The following is a 16,305-nucleotide window of genomic DNA, read 5'->3' as shown; positions in this document are numbered from 1 at the left end:
CTCCCGTTCCTTCCCTCCCTCTCGCCCGCCCTCCCGCCGGGGAGGGCGCGCTCCCTCGCACGGCTCCCGCAGCCCCGGCTGGCACGGGCACCGCTCCGCTCCCGGGGGCTCCCACCGCGGCTCTGGGGTCCCGAGGCTGTGCCCAGGCCACGGACAGCGCCTCGCCGCGGGGCCCGCCCTGCGCGCCTGCCCTGCCTTGCGAGCGGAGCCGGGCACTGATCGGGGCTGTTCGGTCAAATGCCCCAGGATGGGTGCCAAAAGTGTCGGGGCTCAGCGCAGTTCACCCACAACTACTCGCAGGTGAGGGCTCTGGAGGATGGGAGGGTCACAGCCGCAAGCAGGTATTTCTACACTCTGCACCAACAGAATCGTAGAATAATGGTCTGGATTGGACGGGACCTTTAAAGCTCATGTAACTCCAACACCCAGCCATGGGCAGGGACACCTACCACTATGCCAGGGTGGTCAAAGCCCCATCCAGCCTCATCTTGAGCACTTCCAGGGATGGAGCGTCCAGAACTCTGGGCAACCTGTTCCAATGCTTCACCATTCTCACAGGACAGAATTTCTTCCTAATACCCAATTAAATTTACCCTCCTTCAAACTTAAGGCCATTCACTCTTGTCCTATCACTACCTGCCATTGCAAAACCTTTCTTCAGCTCTCTTATAATCCCTGTTTAGATACTGGAAGGCTGCTGGAAGGTCTTCCCGAAGCCTTCTCTTCTCCAGGCTGAAAGGCCCCAACTCGCTCAGCCTGGTTCGTAAGAGAGGTGCTCCAGCCCTGTGAGCATCTGGATGGCCTCATCTGGACATGCTCCAACAGGTAATTCCCTTATTGTATTGGGGGCCCAGACCTGGACACAGAAAAGAATTAAGTAATAAAGTGTTACTAAACAGTTTAGTGCAAGAGTTCAACCTTACTACATACATTTCAGGCTTGAGCCCATTTTGCAAAGCAGTCCTGCCTGTAGGTTTGTTCTACATCTGTGGTGAGAGATGGTGGGTATCATCATATCCACTTCTACAAAAGAAAACAACTGTTGTAGTCAGACAGTACAAAAAGCCTCTGGGAAGGAAAGGTGACTTAACACAATAGATTGTCTATACCAACCCTGCTTTGATTTGCAGATGAGTCGCTTAAGAGAGAAGTATGTTTAAAACAGATAATGTGCTGTGACTGGTTCAGGAGGCATCCAGGACTGGAACAGCATTAATCTCATCTGGATGCACTACTTTCACTTACCACTTAATCACTTGATTAACAATTCAGGCAAAAAGCCACACACACTTCATGCAAATATCTAGCTATCCATTAGGCATAATAAGTGAAATGAAATTACCATGAGGATATTTCTAAATCGGCTAATAATTGTTGTGTTTTTACAAGCCAGTAACATTGGTTAGCTGATGAGGGGGAGACATCAATGCCTATTTGTTGCATGCAGTTAGTATATGCCCTGGAGAAAAACTATTCATCCATAGTGCCATCAGTTATAAGCAGGAATGAGCCCAAGCCATTAGCGCAATCCTTTCCTTACATTTGCTCTCTGGTTCACAGCACCTATTGTGTCTCAGAACTGCTGTCTACAGAATTTAGGTCCGAATGTCACACATTATTCTCTACACAGAAGTGCTGCTCACACAGTGTATGGATTAGGAGATGAACAGTTTCAAATAATTTTTAAGAACATAATAAATGGTGATTTCAAAAGAAGGAGAAATAAACACATCAAAGCCTTTTTTAATATGCCTGTGAATCTGTGGCATTTACAAACAGAGCAATGACCCAAGTAAATCTCCATTTGGAGCCCAACTATACATAGATGTCAATATTTCGTAGGCACTGCAGAAGAGAGAGCATTTTGGCAAGCACAAGTGTGCTTGCCTTTGTACCTCTATGTTTTTGTTAAAGACAGAAAAAAAAGCCAGATACCTCATGAACAGTAAAGGATGATGGGTTGTACAGTACAGGGTAGTCAGAATTCAACATGTGTTTGCCAAGTCTCTCACAAAACAGCTGAAAAGACCCAGTATCTTTCCTATTTCACTATACTCAGCATACGTAAATTAATGATAAATGCAATATTACTTATTTATTAGCTTCATGGGAGTTTCACATCACAAAGGGAAAAATTTAAATAAAATGTAATGTGTTTAAAATCAGGTTTTTCAGATCTAGAGACAAGTACTATGGGCTTTAAGTAATAATGCTAAAGCAACAGGCAGACTTAAGCTTACTGGGGATTTTTTGGTTATGGTTTGGTTTGTCGTGGGTTTTTTAAATGGGTTTCTTTCAGGATTTATTTGTAGTTCTTCATCTATAACATTACTGCAGTCTTTTTCCAGTTGTGATGCTTCTCCTTGAGGATATGTAAAACATTTTTCCCCCTGTATCTTAAATTTAGACCTACATACCTTACCCTTTTTTCTCTTTATCTGGGAATATATATATGGACATATGGCCTTAAATTAATATTGCATTCAGCACAAAGGCCTTGTAGATACATACAAGGTCTAAGTTATGGCAGATACAGGAATGAGTTTTGCTCCTCTTTAGATTTGACAATTGCATATTTTCCCAATCATGCTCCATGATCCCAGTGCAGAACTCAGCAGTCAGCAGGCTGCTGTTCAGCATGGCCCTGCTGCATCTGGCATAGAGAAATTCAGAGCAGACCACAAGAGCTCTCACCATGCTCCCCCTCAACACTTTGTTTGTGTAGATGAGCCAAACATTAGATCAAATTAGTTGTATCCTGATCACATATGTACTTTTGCCAGGCAATAAAAGAAGGCTAAATCCCATCCGCTTCCATACTTCAAATAATTCTTATTCACCTTCATATCTATCCATGCACAGCTGTTTTTATTTCTTTTACTACAAGACTCAGAATGGTCAGGAACAGAGGTTTAATTTCTGAATGAAACAGAAGAGGCAGGGTTCGTAATATCTGAACCATGGGCTATGCTAGTAAGAGCGAGCAGGCAGGCTGGTTAAGGCTGTTTAATAGGTCATTCTCTTGTCTTACTACTGTAAGACATAACATTTTTCTTCTCATAACATTTTTCTCCCAGTTGTACCTCTGCTCTAGCCTTTTGGCCATTTGGTCATTTAAAGAATGGAAATGGAATATTTAAAAGTGCTTTACCAACTGGCTGCTGCTGCTGTGATTGCCTACATTAATACCCTTCGCTGACTTCAGGAAGAAAACTAGATCAAAGTCTATGCTTTTTATTTTCCTAAGTACTTGCAGTCTGCCTTCTGCTGCCTGCCAGTTCTGTGTGGTGAACTGCTGATCGTGCCCACCCTGCCCTCAGTAATAGTTAATGGCACAGTAAAGGAGCCCACTTAGATAAGAAGCCGTTTCACCACTGGTTACTTTGCAGATGTTTGATATCAATTTCTTGACAGGGATTTTCCCAAGAGTGCCCCCAAATACAGGAGACAAGAATGCTGGCAGAACCTGATGCTCCTGCACGTGTCCATGAAGAAGACATGCCAGGCACCCCATCCCTCCAGTGAGGTGAGGCAACACTGTGGGCAACGCTGGCACCCCAGGAGGCCGGGAAGCAGGAGCTGCCTCCAGCCCTGCCCTGCAGAAAAGTGTTTTTGAATATGACCAGGAAGCCCCACTCCTCTTCACATGGCTGTGGGCACTGGGTATCTCTGCACAGTGCTGGGAGAGGCAGCACAGAGCAGGGTGAAGCACAGCCACACCTGGATGGCCGTTGGACATCCACATGTGTATTCCATACACATTGAAGTTTATACATCCCAAAGAATTTTGCTGTGTGCCTTCAGACCCTGAATCATCTCAATGTGGCTACATTATAATAGCAGTATCAGGGTAGAAGAGCTCCAAATTTTCATTGCCACCATCATCTAAAACTCACACTTGAGAACAAATTTGCTCCCAGCTCACAAGGTGAGTTTAAGATTGCACACATGCTTATGCTTAAATTTAAAAGAGAGCTATGCTTTTTACTCAACTTCTAACTTCTTTGGGATAAGAATCTTCTTTCAAATAATATAACAAAATAACATAGTTTCATAAAAGTATCAGAGTATTTCCAACCAGATTCTCAAAAAGTATAGTGTATTTTTTGTTGTGCATGAAGGGGCAAAAAAGATAGACTAAGATGTGATGAGGAAAAAAGTACATGAAAGACAGAGGATAATATGCTGTATATGGTCACAGAGATAATCTGACAGTTTCAAAGGAAAGAAGGTGGATTTTAAACTTTTTGGTAAAACGAAAACATCATCCTGGTCTTTAATGCTTTTGGTAAAATGTCATTCCATCCATCAGTTATTAATAAAAACTGGGGCAAGTTTACTTGCATTTACAACTGGCCTTCTTGATATATTTTTAGAAAAAAAATATCAATATTACAACCATTTTCTTAGTAAACTTTACTTGTGCCCTTCACTTGGGCCTGTAATTTTGTATAGCTGTGTTACATGAATATTTCAGCAACCATATTGCTGGCATGCAGGGCCATCAGCTCTCTTTTAGTATCATTAGAAGAAACAGAAAAGATCACAATTTGTTCACAAATATCAGGCAAAGAAATTTAGGTGAAATCCAGCAAATACCTTGCTCATCACAAAGTATTTGGCAGGATCTAGGTTCATGAGATATGGTTGCTGTGAAAACTGCAGGGATAGTATTTGCATCTTAACATGCCCAACCTATTGTACTAAGTGATGCCAAAATGTGTAGTCCATGTAAAACCCAGCAGGGACAACAGTTTTAGTTCTTAACAGTAGCAAAGTCTTAAAAGATGTGCAGAATCTCCAATCTTCTAAGCCACATCCTGTTACTCACTCAAGTAAGAAAGAAGACTGAGTATATCTTTCTGGAAAAAAGACTGTTAAACTAATGTGAAAATCTTAGTTGAAATTAGATATACATTGTGCTAAAAAAGCAGAAGTTTCAAAGCACAAAACCTATAGATTTTTTTCTGTGCCCACAGAAACCTGGTCAAATACACTGGAAATCAGTGAGGTGTCCCTCTACTTTGGGGCAAATGGTTTGGTCTTAATTCAAATAGTGGTTTACAAAATCCTTTTCCCAAACTTCCTATAGAATCACAGAATTGTTTAGGTTCAAAAAGACCTTTAAGATCATTGAGTCCAGCCATTAACCCAGCACTGCCAAATCCATCACTAAACCTTGTCCCTAACCACCAACTGTGACTCTTTAGACCTCTGACCTTTTGAAGAGGGGACAAGGAGGATGTGTGTGTGTGCTGTGATTAGAAGCTCAGTAATTCCTATGGGAGCATTTCTATCCTGCTTTTGGGCCAGAAAAGTCTTCCAGCTATTGACCAGCCGGCTGAGAAGCCAGTGTGTCTGCAAGGCTTTCAATATGGATGAATGTTCCGTGTATTAGTTCCAGTAAACCCAGCAGGCAGGTTAATTCCTATGCAGTCCTGAGAAATGACATGTGGTATTACAAGAGAAGTCACCACCTCTGAGGCACGCAGGATGGAAGGGAAAGGACATGATAGCAGAACGAAAACTTCAGTTCAAAGATGCCAGAAATTACCTTGACCTCTGAAGAGAAGCAGTTGTCCATCTGTCCCCTGAAGATGAGAGAACTATCAATCAGTTCAGAGTCATTAAATACAGGACAATGGTGCTGGTGCTAACATAAGCCCAAATCTTGCTTATCCACTTCTCTCCTTTGAGCAGAACATTATCTTGTTCTGTAAGGCTCTCCCACTGGTACAAAGTAACAAAATGAGATGATCTGATAAAGTTAGTGGTGTTTGAAAAACTGCAATTAAAAGTTTTGATCACCATTTGATCCATGTAGTGACACTTTCCCTTTGAGTCTTCAAGGAGCTGTTATAATTTGTATGTCATGCCTAAGGAAATTAGCTGGTGAATTCCTATGAAAGCATGTGTGGAAATCGTTGATCTCCTGGGGTTTGAAGCCTCTTGTGTTAGAGTTATAAACTACAAAATGAATCTGTGCACTGCAAGACAGTGTGATTTACTTACAGTATATGAATTATGAAACTCATATAATGTTTTACATACAGACCTTTCCTCATCACACATTATTACATTGTGGGTACCTGTGGAGAGAAGTTGCTATGGAAATAATTCAGGGACCTCAAAGAGTGAGATAGAATTTTATTTTTTCAAATAGAAAAATGCTCACATCCAGCCCATTTAGACACACTCAATACATTCCAACACATCACATTATACCCCAAAATGTCAGTGCCAAGACCTTAAAAATGAACAAATTAGTGAGCCAATTCACAGAAAAGATTGAGCAGCAAGAAGACTCATAACCAAACCAGTGTTTAAATACATTTCTAATACAAGCCAACCATATTAAATTGACCTGTGAACAGTGCACATAGCTTCCCTTTTTTTACCTCCTTACTCTCACAAAGGTGCCTACTTTAAATGACTTATGAAGAGTTTGTGATTTTCTAAATCCCTTGCACAGTTTATTTTTGGATCTAATCTTGTGAGGTACTTAATATCAGGCAGGGAAACAGTAGCCTGACAGGTTTTTTCACCCAAGAGCAGACCCACAGTTTTGAGTGGAACATGTATTACAACCACATGGCACGCAGAAAAAGTACTTTTTTAGCAAAGAATATTTTTGAAGTCCCCAAAGTGCTGATGGCCCTCAGCTTCTGTTGACTCCAATACTCTGAAGAATGCAAATCTTTGGAGCTAAAGGGAAAGAACCTTTTGCATTTGGTTTTATAGCAGAACAGGTATCTGCTGTAAACTGACATCTCAGGGCTTTTATGGAATTCAGAGCAACCTGCACCTGACCAGTTGCAGGGTGTGCCCCTGCCCTGGGCAAGCAGGGTGGAAGGCAGGAGAGGAGAACCTCAGGACCAGGGACAACATGTTTCTCTGAGGCTGCCCTTCCTCATCCTCATGGTACGGCAGCAACACTAAGGTGAATGGACTTTTTAGATTGTAAAAGAGAGGTGAAAAAAACAATCTTTGGTTTCTGGAAGTTTCTGCTGAGTTCTCCTCCTAGGCAAAGCACTAAGAATTTGGCTTTTAAACTTGTTAAAAATACCTTGATTCTCTGTTTTTTTCTACAGAAAACTGATAGATGTTCGAGACTGTCTTGTTTTACAGGATTTCAGGAGGCTTCTGTCAACAATGATAAACCCCAGACATTTCTCCACAAAACTGGAAATACCAGCAGATCTCAACAGAGAAAACTAAAATATTTATTGCTGCTCTGCCTCTCCTACTTTGTGTCAATCTTGAGTAATAGAGTTAGTTTTAAGAAATCAATCACTGCAACTCAGCTCAATAAAACTGTCATCTGAAGATCAGGTATGCTTAGCCTATGGATGACAGGGAAAAAAAGATGGTAATTTTGGAACACATTCAAAGATTCTGCTGTGTCTTTCCACTGCGATGGAAGACAAATGACACTTTTAAAGCCCTGCCTGCTGAGTTTTAAGGATATCCCTTCAAGTTATGGTAAGTGAGAACGTTGTTTAAAATCCTAATTAATATTGATGGCTAATTATTTACAAAATGGATAAAGCTGTGTACTCTACAATGCACAGCTTTTCCTATACACAGCTGTTAGAAATACACATTTTCCAACCAAAATCAGAGACAACATCCAAACTGTAAAATGTAACCACACACCCTCTTTAAGCAGTCTTATAAATAAATATGAATACATAAATATTGCAGAATAATAGCAGAGCCCTTGCACCAACAGAAGTATATTATTTATCTATGGCCAATAGTAAAAACTTGCTTTTATATTTAGAATGGGGATTTCAAATTTCTTGTATTACAGAAAAAAACCCTGAAGATAATTCATAAGTTATTCTGACAGGATTCAATGTGTCTGTGACCCTATAAGTGCTTATCAAGAAGTTTTTCAGTTTAAAGCTTTTGTGACAGGAGTGCTTCTAGCTTTGGCAATCACAGGCAAATGCTGCAAATTAGCACCATTCATGAAATAATGAGAACATCAAATCTTCTCAGAACATGAGGTAAAATCACATTCAAAAATAAAGTCTTTCAGTGTCTCTTCTTTTTTTTTCAGTTTGAAAATCTAGTGCAACATACATACAGTTGGGAATATTACCAATCTTAAATTGCAGAATTATCTCAGATTTAAGAAAGTACTTAGATGAGGAGAATTTCTGCACATCTGTTTTGCCAATATCTACAAATGCATGTACAAAAAAGATGAGACAGTTCCTTTAAGCGAAAAATATGCATATATTCATAAGCATCAAGATAAATATAGTTTAAATACAGCCACAATATTTTCTAGCAAATGTTGATGTTACAAATTCAACATTCTTGCAGTCCTTTTGAGGAATTATTATCAGGGAGATATTTAACTGCTATACTATGCATTGCACCCTACAGTACAACTTGTGGTATAATTTATCAAGCAATTGTAAAGTCTGCCCTATAAATATCAATAGGGACTGGATTACTATTTTTAAATTATTTTTTATTGTGTTTTAAAGACCTTAATCTCTGACATACAGGACCTTTTTTGAGTATGTAACAGCTTTAAGGGTTGTCACCCCTTTGATAATCCCTGACCATTTTACAAAATGTTGGGCTTTACTATTGCTTTAGCTTCTTGTTCAAATACACACAGTGCAATAAAACTTACAAATACCTGAACAATTAATTTCTGACATTGCATTTACAGTAGTTTTAGTGAGTGCTTATATGTACTCATTAGTCAAATGACTCTTCCTCCACCAGAAATAAACACTAATCCTATTTTTATATGAGATGCTTTTTTTCTGACTTTTGCATTGTTGACCATGGCTTGGCTGTGCCAAAATAATAACAAAACCACATACAGATTCAAACAGATGGACAGTAATGCTGTCTCAAAAATACAAAATTATGTCACCAAGTTCCTCAGAAACTCTACTCTCAGTATTAAAATAAAATTCCAAGAGAATAATAGAGCTCTGATTTCCCTTTCGCAGACCCTGATGCCCATCAGACAGGCAAATTCAGTCCAAATCTGTATTCCAGTGATCCTTCAAGCTGACAGTGAAATGACTCACTCCAGTATGAGCAAAAGAACTGCTTAAAAGCTTTTGATAACAAAACAACATGTTTCCCAAATAAGCTGATTTTAAATCTGAATTCTTTCATTTTCAGAAGACTCTATCTCCATGATTGGGAATACTGCTGAAATCATGTTTATTTGCATGTGGCTGTTTAAATCCTGCTCAGCTGATAGCCTCTAGACAATATAAGGCTTTCAAAGTGCTCGTCTTCTGCTTTTTCTTTCACTCTCTGGTCCTCTAAGGTACACACAAGTTTGTCTCTTTCTTCAACCACTTTCATCATCTCAGTAAAAATTTCATCCTCCTCATTCAGATCCATCTCATTTTTAAGGCTGTCTATAAGATCACAAACAGATGATTAAAATCCAGGTCACTGCTTGCACTTTAACTGTTAAGAATACAGCTTGAATTAACATTCTAGTCAATGACAAATGAAGTCAATAGTAGTTAATATTTTTCAAGTTATAGTTCAGAGAAATTTTCTCCTGCATTTGGGCCATTTGAAGTTGACCATTAAGGCTCCTAATGTCTAGAGTAGATATTTTAACAAAATTTAGACTGAAAGGGGTAGGAAAAACACTACTTGTTTAGAAAAACAAATAAGCTGGAGTTTAAATTTAGTTTATAAGATAAAAAGCCCAAAATTAAATGTAGTACCTATAAGAAAATAGAAAGTATTTTTCAGAAAATATATTGAAAAATTTCTTCCCTTACAATCTGCATGCCTGGAACACAACAGGATGTTTTGGGATATTCAGTGCTATGGAACCCCTCTTCTCCCTTGATTTCTCCTCCCCATGCTCCCTTTTCAAACACCAAATGAAAGCACAAGCCCAGACTGTAATCCCAAGTACGTAAAACCAGTTCCAAAATGCTGTGGTAGCCAACAGTGCTACACAAAGCAGGTAACCTCTTTTGTTTAGGTGGCTGAACAAGTTACTTTCCAATGCTGCCCATCACTGACAGCTGGACATTGCTGCCTGGAGAGCACAATTAGCGTAATTACACGTGCAGTGCTTCTGATCCAGTTCAGTCTAGGGCTGGGCAGGTCAGCTCAGCTGTCTTCACTAGGAGTCAGATGAGATGATCTCCCAAGTCATGTTTTTCTGGCTGAGCTGCACTCGCAGAGAGCACATGAGCCTCAGCCATCCTGGTCCTTTTTGGAGCAAACAGGGATGCACACAGACATGGTCTGTCACTGTGGGCTGGAGAACACCATCCCCTTTGACTTACCATCAATGGCCATTTTCTCCCTCAGCTTTTGTTCCAACCTGCTTTGGTGGTCCTCCAATTCTAGCTCTTGGGCTCTAGGTATAGCAGAAACTATGTTAAAGAATAAGCTTTTTCAATAAAGACATACATGTTAGCATTATTTCAACAACGAGATTCTGTATTCTGTTCAACCAGTATTTTCTCCTCATGGGCAGTCAGTGCTAAAAGGTTTGCCTGTGCCAACATCACCCAGCAGCTCTAGAAGTACTCTACCACCATTTGCATTATGTGTCAGAATAAGCTCCCTCATACGCTGCAACACTTCAGGTTTTTAACCACCTGTGCTTTGTTGGTGGCACCCGCAGTGTAATTCTGGATAGGGCTGAACACTCCCACACACACAGGGCCTGGCCAGGGCCTCTGCACAGGAACAGGTCCTGAGGCAAAGGAATTAACACACGTGAACTCGTCCAGACAACAACTTTTTGTGTCCTGAGGTGGTAAAAGCAGCCTGCTTTTGCTTTTTTTGCTCTGCCTTGCAGCCAGTGTGAGCAGGAAGCATCGCTACCACAACACCCAATGGCAAGGGTGATGAAGGGGCAAGAAAAGGTTTGCCCCCTGGCAGCATCAGCACAGCTGGGGAGAAGCTGAGTTGCAGTCAGAGCTGGTGGCTGGGCTGCAGCTCCACACACAGTGGCAGAGCTGAGTCATACAGAAATGATAACTAGCAATGAGCAGCCTCCACTGGTGTGAAATCCAGGGCTGGGAAATGACTGCTGCAACTCTCATTGCCTTCCCACATTGCCCACAAATAGTGGAGAAAATAGCTGAGAGTCACCTCTGCCTATCTCTTGGCTGTGTTTCCAAGAAGGTGAGGTGAGCTACAGCAAATATTGTTTCCATCAACCACAACAGTGGCATCTGAGGTGGGTTTTATTTGCCTGGTGTATCTGCTTGTTTCATTGCTGTAGCTAATGAAACACTACTATAGGTCTTTTTTCCTATATCCAATAAAAACTGAGATTAATTTGTCAGACTATTTTTCTTCCACAGGAGAAAATGCTCCAGTGTTAGACCCACATTATGTAAAGGCAGAGTATCTATATCCTATATTGTTTCAGAGTATCACACAGGATTGGAATAATTGAACCACTGTGAGAGGGAAGGATGAGGAGGGCTCAACTACAAGTCTGTGTTCAAACCAGATTGTAGCTTCTCTGGGAATGTTTATTCCACAACTGTCTCAAAGCATAGCACACAGCAAGGTGTTCAGGTGTATTGGGAGTACACTTTTTCCCCTCTCCCCATCTGTAACAATGCTTGTCCTTACTTACATAATCAGGAGCTCAGACTCATAACGCATTAATTTATTCTTCTCCAGGACCAGCTCAAACCATTCATGTAGCATCTGAGTTTCATCCTTTGTGCCTGAATCTGTATAAAATAGGAGAGTTTAGTGTGTATTACTGGCTTTCTCTTCAGTGCTTCTGCTAATTAAGTTCCCTTTCAATAGTCTTGTGTAAGCCTATGTGAGCTCAAATGGAGATGGTTTTGCTGTATGCAACGTACATCAATAATGACTGAGTACAACAGGTACAACACTCTTGCCTACCTTTGGTTGAATGTTGTGGTTTATTGCAGTTAAAGATGCACTAGATTTTAAAAGGCTTTTTGTTTAAAGCTTTTCCTTTCAAGTAATCATATAAACTTTCTTTTTAGTGGGCACTTTATCTTTCTTTTAGTTCTGCCTTCGATAAGATAGTTTCTCTGTTGAAACTGGACTTCAGAGGTGAACTGTATGTCTAAGTGGATATTCCATATCCCATTAATACAATCAGAATTCAAGATGCATGTGCTGGCAAGTATCAACTTAGTCCCTGCTTCCAGTGGACATCAGGTGCACAACCAAATCCTCTACAAATTTCCATTTGCTTGTCAACTGGCCTCTAAATCTGCATCTGCTTTGAATGATAAATCTATCATTATTGGGTGGTTTTATAACACTTTGGGCCAGGGCATCAGTGGCAGACATTATACAGGCACAAAACACGAGATGGTCATTCTCCCAAATATCTCAGAGCTTGACTCTGCCTTGCTGAAGAGGAGTGATCTCTCTCACCAGGCAAAGGCCTTTACTACTCCTAACACCACCGGGATGAAACTTTTTGGCAATGAAGAACCCCTGAGTGTTTTCAAATAGCAAGTCAAAGCCCATATGTTTTTCTTTTCCTCTCTGCCCTTTTTAACATCCTCATCATTTCACATTTTCTGTTCCTTTTCTTCACAGAACCAAAACACCCCATTACCCTTATATGTAGAATTACAGCAACAGTGATGGCGCTGTCAACACACCTGCCACGTCTGCTTTGCACATCCACGGCCTGAGGCCACAAAATAGGGATCACTTGGAGGAAAAAAATACTCTAGTCCAGGCTGAGGCAACAATTTAGGTGACACACTGGCACCTTCAGAGGCAGAAAACCAACATCCAGCCCCTGCTCCTGCCCCAGCACATGGTATTTACAGACCCCACCACACATGTTGGAGGTAGGGACAGCCAGACCTGACACAAAGCCAAAACAGGTGCCACCGGCAGGCAAGGGAACACAGCTCTCTCCTCCTCAGTCATTACATCATGCTACTAGCAAACCAAGCATAAAATCCCCATAAAGCAGCCTGGCTGTTTTCTATGTGGAAACTTATGTGATTTCTCCGTTAAGAGGATTGCATCTTTATTTCAGATAACTGAGAGCACTGAAATTTAAACCCAAAGGTCTCAGGTTCAAGCTCCAGAGACACTAATTATGAGAGCATCATTAAACTAGGCTACCAAAGGGAGAGACAGCCAGAGTCCTGGACAGTTCAGCAGTGTTTCTGATGCCTTTCTGTCATTGGTTTGAAATGTGCTTTGTTCTTCACCCCAGGAATTACCTCTTGTCTCTTCAGCTTTGGCTGTCTCTCACTTTAATGTCAAAGCCAGAGAACAACAGTTTAAAGCCCATTTCCTTCAGGCAGTAACTATCTCACCCATTGCAGCCCTTTAGCAATCTTCCTGAGCAGGAGGGAAATTGTTGGGTGTTTGGGATTACCAGCCCATTTGTGTACCTTCACCAGCCACCATCATCCCAGGGAACCCAGGTCACCTCCTGCCAGCTCAGAGGAATTACATGAGCCCCCATGCCAAGGACAAGAGTCATGGTGGCTTGAATGCAGTTCTGCAGTTTCCCATCAGGACCTGACCCCAACTGGATATTACCATGAAACAGGAGGATAAAACAGCAGGAGAGGGCAGAGCAATCTTGCTTCACTTTCTGTCTGATTCCATTAAAACTTGGTAGTAATAGATATTTTCCTGTGGGATCTTCCAGGTCAGCAGGCAGTGATAGAAAGTGTCTTCTCAGTGACTGCTGGAGCAGTCCTTACTGCAACATGCCAGTTTCTCACAGATCCAATGCAGGGATGCAGCATTAGTAATCAGAGCCTTAGGCCACCTTAAGAAGTTATCATCAAAATTTGGTCTTACTGTCATGAAAAACATTGCAATTGCAGGTACGCATAAGTCCTGCACAGACACAGAGGGTTACTATTCCCTTTTTGTTGTTTTCTTATTTAGGCAACAATAGTCCTTCTTTTAACTAGTCCACCTTATACTTTAAAATCTCTGTATCTCCAATAAAAGACTCTGCATTGTGGGTTGGTTGAGGTAAGTAAAGATAATGCACTTTGGAAAAAAACCACTCATTTTAGCACAAAATCCTCAGTGCAAGCTGAAATAAAAATAACCCTTCTTTTTCCTCCTCCTCCATCCCACAAAATGCCCCCTAAGTGTTCCCAGTGGCATTTTTTCCCCAAGCTTTTCAACTGTTTGTTACTAACAATGTTAATAGTTATTTGTGATGGAGTGCTTGATGATTTCCAAGGGCAGAACAAGCCAATGAAGTATTTTGTATAATGCAGTGCAACAGATCATAAAGGTTAGAGGGAAAACAATTTGTGACTTTATTTTGCCTTTCCCTTAGAGCATTGCTAAAGCAAACCTTTCCTTCTGGCTTACCCAGGTCTCCTTGAATTGAGATCCATTTGAAAGTCAAACATTCTTCTAATGACATCAATAGGTATTTTTATTTTCATCACTTTCAAGGGAATGACAAGGCTGCAGAGGAGGATTTACTGAATACTGTTCTCAAAACCTGAACCTTCTGTTCTCCAGATTGATGCTATGCTGTCCCTCCGCACAGTCATCATCCAGTAAAGGGGGCTTGGCAAGTTTGCACCTTTTTAGGAACAGTTAAACCTCATTCTTTATTCCTACAGGTTTTCCACTAATTCCTTTTGACTCTGTTGAAAATTACGAGAAACCTTGGATATGCTCCTCATGAAATCAAAAACTAGCTACAACATGTGGAAATATTTGTTCACCTTCCAAAAACATGGAGAGATTTCTTAACATTTTCTCAATGTAGATTTTCTTCTTTACCATCATTCTTCATGATTTATTTAGTCAACTGATCCATTATGCTAATTTCCGTGGAAAATATGTTTCAAGATTTTTATTTCTGTGTTTTCTTGTAGGCAGAAGATCTCCATAAGCCTCCACAAATGTCAATGAGAAACAAAGCAATGGTACATCAGTGATTTATTATTTGGTATTTTGAACCAGAATAAAGGGAATAATGAGCATGAAAAAATATTCAAAGGACTGATATTATTTCTTCCTTAGTTTTCTGGTGGTTTTTTTAAATGCATGAATTGTTGTCACTACAATTAGAAGATCATCAAAACCTCATTTTGCTCATCATTCTTCCTGGCAGTTGTTTTGCACCCACGCATGTTCTCCTCTAATTCAGTTGAGGAGCTAATGAATAACTCCCCCTAACAAAGGGGCCATTCATCCCAGGCTTACAGAATTATTAGAGGAGAGTTGCGTAAATGTCACTGAAGACTGGTGTTTGCAGGCCTGCCTCTAAATTTGGTTATTCACAACCTTTGCAGCTCAATATTATTGCTGAACTGTGATTGTTTTCTAATTACCTTAATAATACCTATTAAATCACTTCAATTGCATAAGCGCAGACCTGCTTAAATACAACTTAACCTAATAAACACTGGTCATTCATTAAACAATAATGCTCATTATTTTAAAGAAGGTTGAACAGAATATTAAACTCCCCAATTCCTGCATCATTACACGTATGTTATTACAACTAACAAAGCACTCACATTTTGTTTGGGAAACGTATGGCTTCATGCTTTTGCACCAGAAGAGTTAATGAGAGACAGTTACTTCCTACGATTCAGTATCTGCCCTATTTGTAACTGGCCACCTACACACCAACAGTCAACAGGGAGGAAAAAAAATAGAACTTTCACCTTAATGAGGGCAATCCAATTACTAAGGATGGTAAGAGAATGAGAAGCATCGATCTCTTGGCAGACAGCCTTCTTTAGGAAATGCGATTGTCAAAACAGCAAAACCAAGAGGTGGCTTTAGGCCATTTATCCTGGTATTCACTGTCTATCCCAAGAGCCAGAAGCTTCTTGTCCTTCTATATTTTTGAAGTTTCAAAAAAACAACCACCTTTACAGAATTCAGCAGAAAAAAGCTAATGCTCCGAATCCTCAAAGCCTTTTTAGCAGACTTTCTTATGGACAGGAAGGTGGGTGCAGCTTGATAAAAGATTATGCTTTCATTTAAGAAAGAAGATGCTAACCTTTTAAATACCATTTGAAATAGGCTAACACTATCAATTCTAGGAAATTAGTAAATAAATATAAAAGGTTGGGCAAACACTCTCTTGTTTAACGGATGAGTTCAGTGTCAGAATAGGGGAGATAGCTACTATGAAATACGACATTAAAAAGGCCAGCATGTAGGGACAGGGCTGGGTTGCCTGGTGAAGACAACAACAAGATTAGGTGCCAAAACATGTCTAGGTTTTCCGTGTTGTGCAGCTGCCTGTCATGAAAGCACAAGGTTCAGTTTTCTAAATTAGAAGTAAATAAAGATATGTTTGCACTCAGGTTG

The 16,305-nt window shown here is 40.5% G+C and overlaps 1 protein-coding gene and 1 long non-coding RNA gene across 4 annotated transcripts in view; one reads left to right on the top strand and one right to left on the bottom strand.

Annotated features, from left to right (window-relative positions):
• The first annotated feature begins 176 nt into the window (after positions 1 to 176).
• On the top strand, positions 177 to 14,914 carry LOC139673399 (uncharacterized). Its single transcript, XR_011698099.1, has 3 exons — positions 177 to 300; positions 684 to 825; positions 14,853 to 14,914. It is a non-coding gene; the product is annotated as an uncharacterized lncRNA (long non-coding RNA).
• The window catches only part of MICAL2 (microtubule associated monooxygenase, calponin and LIM domain containing 2), a 128,102-nt gene continuing 117,924 nt past the window's right edge, over positions 6,128 to 16,305 (bottom strand). For all 3 annotated transcript variants that reach the window (XM_071558987.1, XM_071558990.1, XM_071558988.1), the window contains 3 exons: positions 11,615 to 11,714; positions 10,302 to 10,375; positions 6,128 to 9,404 (listed from right to left, as the gene is read on the bottom strand). In XM_071558987.1, coding sequence (XP_071415088.1) covers positions 9,220 to 9,404; positions 10,302 to 10,375; positions 11,615 to 11,714 — 359 coding nt within the window. In that variant the 3' untranslated portion in view covers positions 6,128 to 9,219. The remainder of the gene's footprint in view (positions 9,405 to 10,301; positions 10,376 to 11,614; positions 11,715 to 16,305) is intronic.

This window comes from Pithys albifrons, chromosome 6 (assembly GCF_047495875.1).
Source record: "Pithys albifrons albifrons isolate INPA30051 chromosome 6, PitAlb_v1, whole genome shotgun sequence".
In the NCBI taxonomy this organism is placed as follows: domain Eukaryota; kingdom Metazoa; phylum Chordata; class Aves; order Passeriformes; family Thamnophilidae; genus Pithys; species Pithys albifrons.
Note: the sequence above shows the minus strand (reverse complement) of the source record. Positions and strands in the feature narration are given on the sequence as shown.